At 42.1% G+C, this 10,431-nt stretch overlaps 1 protein-coding gene across 1 annotated transcript; it reads right to left on the bottom strand.

Moving 5' to 3' along the window:
* Nucleotides 1–1,003: 1,003 nt before the first annotated feature.
* On the bottom strand, nucleotides 1,004–10,431 carry CFAP36 (cilia and flagella associated protein 36). Its single transcript, XM_065833378.2, has 10 exons — nucleotides 10,273–10,431; nucleotides 6,717–6,781; nucleotides 5,766–5,867; nucleotides 5,055–5,169; nucleotides 4,766–4,853; nucleotides 4,374–4,425; nucleotides 3,456–3,582; nucleotides 3,023–3,192; nucleotides 2,492–2,647; nucleotides 1,004–1,537 (listed from the first exon to the last, which is right to left on the bottom strand). The coding sequence occupies exons 1-10, from the start codon at nucleotides 10,388–10,390 to the stop codon at nucleotides 1,451–1,453; spliced, it is 1,080 nt and encodes a 359-aa protein (XP_065689450.1). The 5' UTR covers nucleotides 10,391–10,431; the 3' UTR covers nucleotides 1,004–1,450.

Here is a 10,431-nt window from a genome sequence, read left to right as displayed (position 1 = left end):
TCAACTCCCAGCGCCGAGGATCCGAGGAAGCATTTGCTGGTCGAGCTCACTGTGTGGCCATCATCTGGTTTTCTTCCCAATGAGTCCTTTCTCGCCGTCGTTATGGGTAATTAACTCCTCCAGCGCTACCCGTGCGCGCTGCTCGAGCGGCAGAACGTGCCTTCACTAACCTGAGGCTGAAAAATCGCATCCCCTGCGCCGTGGAGACGGGTTGTCCTGATGAGCAGTGACCCCAAACGAGCTCCGCGAGGGGCTGAGGGAAGTGAGTTGCTCCTTCCTCCTCCACATCACTCTTCACTCCTCCGCATCACTCTTCGCTCCTCCGTCTCACTCCTCCATGTCGCTCCTCACTCCTCCGTGTTCCCACCACCCCGTTCTTCCCTGAAGTACTGCCAGGAGCTTTAAAAAATACATTCAGACCAACATATGAGGAGTTTTAGCAGCAAAACCAAGAATGTCATGAATTTTTAGAGTTGCTAGAAAAAGACTGTGGAAAGTGGCTTTAGGTGTCCTGTGAAAACCAAATTTAGGGTCCCTGGAGAGGTCTGTCCCCAAACCGGTGCTGATTCCCAGGCCGGACTCCTTCCACTGCCCCTTTTAGGGAAAGAGCAGAACATCTGCCACCATGTATCACTTATAAATGGTATTTTAATAAACAGTTCCGTGAAGCTGGAGTGGTTGGGTGGTTTCTGTTCCTGCTGCCATCAGCCAGGTAAGGACACGGGGGCAGCAACCGGCTCTTCCTGCTGCATTTTGAGTCCCACAAAGCCAAACAGGTAATTTTAAAAGATTTTTGCCTGGAAAGGGAATTGCTCGTGACATCCTCAGCTTTTCCTTGGCAACCAAGGCGATTCTTTTTACTTAAGGTTGCATTTATAGCACAATTTGACTTAAGGACTATTAAAGTGCGCCAAAAGTATGTAAAGCTGTAATCCAGAGTTAAGATGTAAACGTCCCTACTCCAAGCTGCTTTTTCTGTTTCCCAAAAATAAGATGGTCATAGTTGTGAAATGAGACTTTATTACATTGCACAGCTGAAAAACGGTAATTTGTTTAGAACATTCTAATAAAAGGAACAAAGTTTTCTAATTTTAAAAATAAAAAAGTTAAAATTTCTAACTCGTCCAGAGCTGTTCCCATAGGAATTCTTTGAACAGATCTCGGTATCTGTGTTTGTTCTATAGAACACCAGTAGCCTGGAAAATCTGTGTGCTGAGGTGATGGTTCAATGGCCTCACTGGGGAACGTGTTCCAGTGACAGTCAATGAGTTTCCAGCATTCTGGAAAAATACGTGGTTTTAGTGTAATTTTAAATATATAGAAAGTACTGAGTTGCCTGTCCGAAAGTTCTCTAAAACTAAGTGGAAAACAAATCCATTCGGTTATTGATTCTGTGATTTATTCTAAAAGCATCATTATGTTCTTGGCGTCTGCAATAAGCTGCTTAAAATTACCGCTTATTGATAACTTCTTCTTTTAGTTTTTCTGCCAGCATTTTCCTCTTCTGTAGTAATTTTTGCTTCTCTTCGGACATTTCCTAAAAAGAAAAATGAAAACATTGCAATAAAGTGCAATAAAGGCTTCCCAGGACGAACCCCGACTTGCAACCCAAACCACTGAGGCAGCTGGGAGCCCTTGGAACCCTGGTGCTCTCCAGAGTGCTTTAACGGAAGAGAAACGGGTATCATTGCATTTCCTGAGCGCTGCATCCCAGGGTGGACACCTGGCTCCTCACATCCATCTGCCCATTTGCCACTGCACTGATCTTTTATCTTTTAAACCTTATCCCATTGCTTTTTGTGTACTTTCTTTATTTCTGCTGAGGGTTTGCAAGCATTTCTTTTCATATATATGTAGATCGGACCTATTGGTGACAAATACGTTGTCGTATTAACCATAAAAATGATTAACAAAAGAAGTTTGGGCTTTTATTTTCCTGCTAAAGGCCTCTCCATTGGTAGAGCTTTGTCCTCTCAGAGCATTCGGAGCCTTTTTATGGTTGTACTTTCTTTCCCTGATAGGATTTACTTTTTGTTGCTTCTGTTCTAGTGATGACTGATAGCAATCAAGCATTTCTTCATTTCAAATAGGCACCAAATTCTCAAGAGAACAAAAGAACCAAGCAAATTTGTTACATCTATAAAAAAGACTGCAAAAGTAAAATGTTTCTCCTATTTCAGCTGGAAAAAAAAATCCCAGGGACTTAAGGGAGTCTAAACTGTCAGTCACAGAGTAGGAGAAAACCAGCATTTTAGCCACTCGTAAACTTAGCATGAGGATTTGGTGATACTGAAGCAAAATAATCTCAACTTAGTAAAGCTCTAACCTAGAGGCTTCTGCAGAAACAGTAACTTGAAAATACTCCCTCTCTGCTTATCCCACTTGTTTTCTTTATGCTGCTACAATATTCAGCAACAACATCGACATCTTCACGAAACCAGCTGTGTTTTTTATCGAGTGGTCAGGATGATTCAATATGTGAATTTTTCACCTCTTTAGGAGGTGATTCCTCCTTCTTCTGCTCCGTGGTTGGTGGCACCAGGACGTTATTTCTTGACTCTTTCTTTGTAGCCATCAGCAAGTCTCGTTTTTTCTTTAGGTAGTCCTCACGCTGCTTCAGCTCCTGCTCTTCCAGTTCTGAGAAATTCTGCGGTTTTTTAAAAAAATACATTTTGAAATTAATTTTTTGTATGCGTGTTGCGTATTTATGAGATAAAAGCATTTGTATCAAGTTTATCTCCAAAATAACCAGCTGAAAAACATCGAAGTTGAAGTTTCAAGCTAGAGTTGTCTACTGTCCATTATCTAGAGACAAAAGCTGAATTTGATTCTAAAACTAGGATGATGAGCTGAAATTCATGCAACTTAAACTGGTGAATCCCATAAAGCAGTGTTTGCATGCTGGCTGAAAAAATACACATTTAAATGTAATACTCTCTTAAATATATTTTTTAAATGTAACCTGCTCTTTTTGCATTCTAGTTCTAGCTTTGGGGTTTTTTCTGGTGCGTTTTCGACTTACGGGTCCTTTCAGCCCCGTTTTGGGTGCTGTGTTTGCTGAACCCTTTCCAGGTGCTGTTTTCCTGGCATCTTCTGTGCCCCTGGCACCGGCCGGTTGGGCTGAGCTGCCTGTGCCTTTGTGGAACGCACGGACCGGTTTCAAGTCTTCCCTCCCAGATTTCCGAGATCCCTCTAAAGAGCAATTGGAAAGAACAGGAATATACCAACCTCCCTATATGTGTGTGTGCGCACATGTACGTGCACACATATAGTTTACTTCTTATCACCTATGAATTTTCCTGCTTTCCTGAACAGTTCAGCAAGAGATTCAAATGAGTAACAAAAATCTGAACCAAAGAGAAAAAGATTGAGCTTGGTGCTCTGATAATTCCTCTTGAATGAACCTTAGGTGGACTCTTCAATAGTCTCAGCACTGCACTTTCCCAGAATATTACCTAAAGGCGTTTTTGGGGCTTCTTGAGCAGGATCGGCTCCCTCAGTGGACCCCTTCAGCTGTACGGTTGCTCTCGAGTCTCCCGGAGAACTGCAGGTGACGTCTGCTGATTTAACTTTACCACGTGCCTTAAGTTAGAGAGGAAACAAACAAACCCAAGAGTTACATTTCCTGGCGCTGTACTTCGGCATTCAACTGTCACCGCTTTCGCACAGCGGCTGGCACGGCAGAGGGCTTGGATTTGGTGGAATATCCCAACTGCCCAGGACTTGCACTCGGTACGCAGCCATTATACCATCCGTACCTATCCCGGGTTTTCTTTTTGTTTCTCGGTTGCTGAACGATTTGCAATTGAGCCCATCCCCGTTTACACTCTGTTCCCTTTCTACATGGTTTACTCTGCTGGAGACCAAGTGATGCTCTAACGCGGAGAGGATTTCTGCTCCTGCTGATTAGGTTCTGGTGGTATTGTGCAGACTTCATGAATAACTACACCAGCTATGAAGCGATCCTTAAAATTCCTGAAGGATTATGAATGCTGTAATCTCTGAGCAGCTTACACTTTGAAGTCTCTTTGATCACGACAATATCAGTAATTCAGACGTTCTCTGGGTCTGCAGGGTTGACATCCATTGCCGGGATTTTAGAATTCAGATACAGAAGAGGGAACATGCTGATCCCAGTGACTGATGGTTAATGGGATCATGTACAGCACCGGTGTCAATGGTACCACCAAGAAAACCATACACAAAGGAGCCACCTTTCAAAAAGAATTGTCAATCAACCCTTCCTGACAGACCTTTTATTTGCTTTGGGTGGTACCCACTGCCCTAAAGCGATACAGTTGGCACCCAGGACAGGAATACCGGAGTATTTCTGAATCACCAGCGCAACTCAGCTGGAAAGGTAAGATACTCACTTCTTCAGTCCTTTTCCTGTCTTGCTCTATTTCGTATTCTTCCTTCGATTTCCTGGAACACAAAATATGAGTAAATACTCAAGACAACTTTAGTATCAGTGTCTTTTAGGTAAATTTAGCACTGCTTAAATATTTGAGGACTATCAAAAAAATTACAGGATAATGTGAATTTGTTAGTGTCCAAAAGAATTCCATAACTTAAGGGAAAATGCACTTAATAGAAATAAATAACTACGATAAACATACAGATGCCACCATCAGGGGGATTTTGACAAGAACATTCATGTCATCTGTGAGATGATGGCAGTTTCCTGGAAAAGGCTGGAAGACTTGGGCCCTACACACTTTTTATTTTAAAATAATAGATGAAGTAGGACTGATTCATTTTTTACCTGAGAACCTCCCTCAGTATTTTCATTTCTTCCTGTTCAATTTCACTGAACACATCAGAACCCTCGGTCAAACAATCAGGTAACACACCTATAAAAAAACCAATACAACACCACGGCAACATTTATGCATTAATCTAAAGAAAATTATTTTGTTCTCCATTTGGTATCCTTCTTCAGGCAGGGAGGAGAAATGAAAACACAAACCCAACCTACCAAAACCACCCCACCACACAAAACACATAATTCTTCCTCTCTGTAACTGAGAAACCCCACGTTTACCACTTCTTACCATTTCTTTCCTTGATGATCCTAATAGCTTGCAATTGCATTTCAATATTTTTCTGTACCATCATTGTTTTAAATAGTCTAAAATCCTCTGCTGCCAACACAGTTTGCAAAATGGCCTGTGGAGGGAAGATATGCACCAAGTTAAAAACCTCAGAGAAATCACAACCATCTCAGTCTGCTTCAAGTTATTTTAAGTTCCATGGCGTATGTTTGTAATAGTTACATTTAATTCTCCTACCTGTCTATTTTTCCAGCCATACAAGTTGAGTTAGTAGTCAAGAGAAGAATTGGATGGTTTGTGTCTTTAGGTCAACATGGCCACAATAATATTATCACAAAACCTGGAGTGTTTCCCAGGGTAAGTTTACAACTGCAATTAATGTGACTTCCTGACCAACTTTGTAAGCTGGAGTGAGGAACCTGCTGAGAAATACGCAGCTAAAGGTGGAGGAAACACTTTCTAAGGTTTAGAAAATACGAAGCATAGAAGATGGATCTCGAAAGGTGTCTGACACCACACAAATACCTGGCATTATTTTCAGGATCCTCATTTTTCTGCTCAAAGTTCATAATATAAACCAACACAACATGTTTCAGAAAATTACAGTTTTAACAAGAAAACTTTTTGAAGTTTCATCTCCACCCTGCTGCATTCATGAAAATATAAAGCTAAAAACTACATCTCTATATTCCGAAACAAAATTAAAATGACCTGTGACGTGTGTGTCTTTGCAAGAGGAGATGAAAAAGCTTCTTGAAACTTCTCTTCATTAATTCCAACTTCTTTAAGATGGTCTTCTAACAATCTCTCAACCTGTAAGGAAGTACAAGCCTTACTTTCTAAGAGGTTTTTCCCTAAGAGTCATATTATTTTTTTCATAACTGTATATTCTTTTCTCCTGACACTGTATTTTTCTGATATGTCAGGTTTTATTTGCTTTCATAAATTGTTCCAAATAAGGATTTCTATTGCTAAATTCGACTCCTACTTAGTTTAGCTCCTCCAGTTTCCAAGCAGCTCACTTTTCCACCTTTTTCCCAGACTCCTGACCAGCATTCCTCACCATCTTTTGCCCTGTATGTAAAAGGCTTTTTGCCAGTCTGTGTGCCGAAACCCTCCAAGGCCAGAGCACAAATGGCTGTTGGGGTGTGTTTATTCAATGGATGCTTTTTAACATCAGCTATTACCAAGCCTTGTTACAAAAAACTATTTTTGCAATCCGCATGCATTGGTTTAGAGGTATTTTAAACATACTCTGAAAATCTCCTCGTTTTTTTCTGATAATTGAAAGCTAATTCAAACCACCAGACTCATTAGTGAAAGAAATACAAGTTATACATGTTCTCAGACATTGTGCTGTTTGTCATTTTGACAAAAAATATGACGATAATCAAGCTTCTAAGTACAGTGTTTTAGCCAGCAGATATATTCATTTTAATGAAAAACATGTACCACAGCATAGGAGATACGACTGCGTCTTAAAGTTGCTTTTCTACGTATCTGATGTGTAAGCATAGAAATGCATGTGACAACTACGACTCAAAGCATTTCTAGATAACACATCAGGCAATATTAGAAAATTCTAATTAACAGAGACGACACAATTAGAAGTTCATGTAAATAATACTTTCACATCCACCACAAGTAGTGAATGATGCTCACCAGAGCTTGGTACTCCTGGTAAATCTCTGTATAAGACAATTTGCTTTCTTCTTCATCATCGAAAACTGGGGGGGGAACAAACAAACACATTTTGGAGTCAGTGTACACACCACAAATCAATTCATGCCTTAAAGAGAAAGATTAACATTTACAAGGTAATATATTTCATCACAGGAAAATATAGGCCATTGTTGCTAATCATATATATTTCCAGACATTCAGGCTAAGCATGTAGTTTTGGTCATTTAATGTAATTACATTTCATAACTTAATACTGGGAAAACCTATCTTCATAATAGAAGCTGATTTCCAGGCAAGTTAAGGATTCAGCAGAAATGTACACTAAAAAGTAAGATTTAATATAAGAACCACCATGTGAACTTGTGTAAGGTTGTTCTACGATGGCAGATGACAGACGAAAAGCAGGAAATGTCTCTCTCTCCATGTATTCACTTGAAGGATGTATTAATGACTTCAACCAATTTTTTTTAAGTGCCATTCATTTAGTGAGAAGCCAAGGTGATGCAGGAAAAAGAGACCCTGTCTGCATAAAAGCAGATAACCCTCCAACGAAATCTGCTGCAGCTAAGTTATTTTTTAATTACATCTACCCTGATTTAGACAAAATGTGCATCTATATAGTATAGGCCATGTTAATCGTATTCACATAAGTTTGTACTAAGAACTCGACTGGAAATAACAAGGTAATGATCTCTATACTGCAGAATGGATGGAAGAAGCAGCAAATAAGAGAATCTGAAAACTAAGGCTTAGGGGTTTTTTTAATTTACATTTTTATCATGTCAACAATAAAGAGAGGTAATGTAAAGCCTCGCAATTAAAGCAGAGGCTTAGAAATCAGCCTTCCTCAATCCCCTTCAAGATTAGCCACTACATGTTGGACAAGTCATTTCCCATGTGCTTGCTTTGAAGTCAGTGATTTATTCTTCATGTATATATATATATATGACATGTGTGATAGAAGATGGTACTGATGTGCATAGAATGAGTGATTTGGAGTGCCTTTTGGGAAGCACCTTTCCCAGCTGTGACAGCCCAGAGGCAACACCTCCGCACCTTCACAAGGCTGCTCCTAAACCAGAAAGTACTTGCATCGCATCCCAACAACCCACAGTGATGCAATCACAGAAATCCAACCAAACAGTTCATGAGCAAGGGAAACTTGATTTTCAAATGACATAATATGGAAAACCAACATATGCTTCTGAAATTGATCAAGCCATGAGAAATGAATCAAGTCCCCTGAAAGACGGAGAAGAAACAAACAATTATCAATAGATAGAAAACCATTAGGATCATCTATAAGTTGAAGTGCAAGGACTTGCCCTAAGTAACTCCAGCTCTTACGTACACGTGCACATACATGACTATCTCTTACACAGCAATTGCCAAGGCTCAAATTTGATTTTTGAGGAATCACAAATTATTGTCTGTTAATCAAAATGTTGCTTATTTGCTTGTTCTGCCCAAAGGCTGATGTTCTGAGAACAGTAAGAATTCTGTTCTGACAAAATACCTCAGTAAAAACAAACAAAAAAAGAGAACAGAATCAGCACAGTGTATCTATAGAAAGGAAAAGCAAACAGCACAGATATCTGCAACTAAAACTTCGCATTTCTTTAACTGTGCTTCTTAGCAACCCTGGCATTGCATTTACACTTCTTTGGCCTTTTCTTTTTTCTCAATAGCTTCTGAGAGTTGTCCAAGAGCATTTTGTAGCACTAATGACGCCTTGGAAGCTCATTTACTGCAAGTGATTTCTCTAGTTTCTTCCCCTAACTTCTGTAGAAGTGCCCATTACATAAGCCAGCCTCACCCTCCATGGAAATGTGCAGAGGTTTTCTAAATCTTCTTACTGCCAGTAAATTCCCCTCAACCTTCTAAAGAGAGATCACTGCTCCCGAGAGGGATAAGCAATTCCCCCGAGCCCTAAACCCAGACCCTTTGCAGAATAATAAAAACGCTTGACCAGCCTCAAGTTTGGGCAAAGCTTCCAGCCTGGATTTCTCTGTAGCTGCAAAGAGTCCGGCAGCGTTACCTCTCTCGTTTCCCAGTACGTCAGAGCACGCTGCACGTCCCCACAATGATCCTGCCTCACGGGAAGACTGGGAAGGGCAGAAACTATTTGGGATAGCAGAGATACAACTGGTTTAGAAGCTGTGATGTGAATCAGAGGTGTGTCTGCTTCATTCAATATGATGTAAAACATTCCCCTCCCGCAGCAGGATGGAGGGGAGGAAGGAGCAAGCGCAAGGGGGTAAACTCATAAATACTGAGAACCATTCTGCTTTGAGCTTGATGTTAGTAAGTCTCTAGAAATAAAATGTATTTGGAAGCCATGACTTCAGTATGTTAAAGTTATTAATGGATCCTACATCCTGTCAGGTGATACTAAAGGAACAGATTTTATTCACAGTAGCCGCAGAAAGTCATCCTAAAGTCTACAGCAACGTGCTTTAATACTTCTCGAGTGTGAACGTCTGCAGGCTGGGCAGGATCACAGGCCAAATGCTTTTTTCCAATAATCACTAAGGAAAGCTTGCTTTTTTTTGTCTAAAGGACTTAGGTAATGCCTTCAGACTTGCCCAAGCTATAATTATTTTGCTACCATAAGGATCCAGGTGTTCTTTGACAGCAGAAAATCTGTTCTGTAAGTAGCAGAACTAATTTAGCCACATCTCCGCTGCAGAAAGTCTATTTTCTCCTTTCCTCACCACATACAAACACCTACGCAGGTTTCCTTGGGCACCTTTACATGGAGCTACATGTCCATCCCTGTTCTCCCCCTCACCGCCTATTCTTCCAGTTTATTCATGCTGCTCCCCAAATTATCCCATGATTCGCTCAGCTCCTTCTTGAGGAAGAAAAGCTCCTGAGCTGAACTCATGCACAGGGCCGCCTACAAAACATAATCGATAACTGTTGACTCTTTAGTGCAGACTATAATTTTTTGAGAGGTACTAACTTACGGTTTCTCGTCTATTAACTGACAGTGTTCACAAAATTGCAGGAACTGAACTTTGAGCTTTCTACTCTTCTGTCCTGCTGGCCACACAGCGATTTTAATGGTACTGTCCAGTTTCCTGAAGAGAAACATCTAGCTGTGGAAAAGTACTAAAGGCCTTCACTGGCTCTCCAGTCACATCAGGGTGTTACACGCAGCGGAACGAAGAACTCGCTTGGGTGTCATACTGTAAGCTCATGCCATAATCCCCTATACGATCTAATGAATGCTAATTGCCACATCTTGAAAAATCGCTTGCTCAGGGGAGACGGACTTTCCAAGGGCGAGGCAGCCTGTCCCCGAACACGGAGCCCAAACGCAGCCTGCGGCCGGGCACAGCCCCAGTGGGGATCCCCGGGCACCCCGCGGGACCGCAGGACAGCGCTGCCCGCACGGAACCGCGGCTGGTGCGGGCAGGGAGCGCCCTGCCCGGGGCCCGCCGTGTCCCCTCGGCCCCCGGCGTGTGTCCGCCAGCCCCATCCCGTCCCCCCGGCCCAGCGGCCTGAGCCGCTGCCCAGCCCCGCCGCTCACCCTCGCACTTCTGCTCCATGAACTCCAGGATGGGGATGGACCAGGCGGGCCCCTGCAGGAACCCGGCGATCGTGTCCACCACCCACTCCACGTCTCCCTCCTCCTCCTCCGCCGCCATGGCCGGGGCCGCCGCGGGCGGAACGGCGCGCCCGTCGCTAC

The sequence above is a fragment of the Patagioenas fasciata genome, chromosome 3, assembly GCF_037038585.1.
Source record: "Patagioenas fasciata isolate bPatFas1 chromosome 3, bPatFas1.hap1, whole genome shotgun sequence".
Taxonomy (NCBI): Eukaryota; Metazoa; Chordata; class Aves; order Columbiformes; family Columbidae; genus Patagioenas; species Patagioenas fasciata.
The sequence above is the reverse complement of the archived record's forward strand: the minus strand, read 5'-3'. Positions and strand labels throughout refer to the sequence as shown.

Bases quoted from the DNA above. Each gene is read 5' to 3' on its own strand.
- CFAP36 (XM_065833378.2), bottom strand. From the start codon at position 10,390: ATGGCGGCGGAGGAGGAGGAGGGAGACGTGGAGTGGGTGGTGGACACG. The intron at 6,782-10,272 runs GTGAGCGGCGGG...TTCCCCCCCCAG, and splicing joins CATGGAGCAGAAGTGCGAGG to TTTTCGATGATGAAGAAGAA. The intron at 4,426-4,765 runs GTAAAAAATGAA...TTTGTGTTCCAG, and splicing joins ATACTGAGGGAGGTTCTCAG to GAAATCGAAGGAAGAATACG.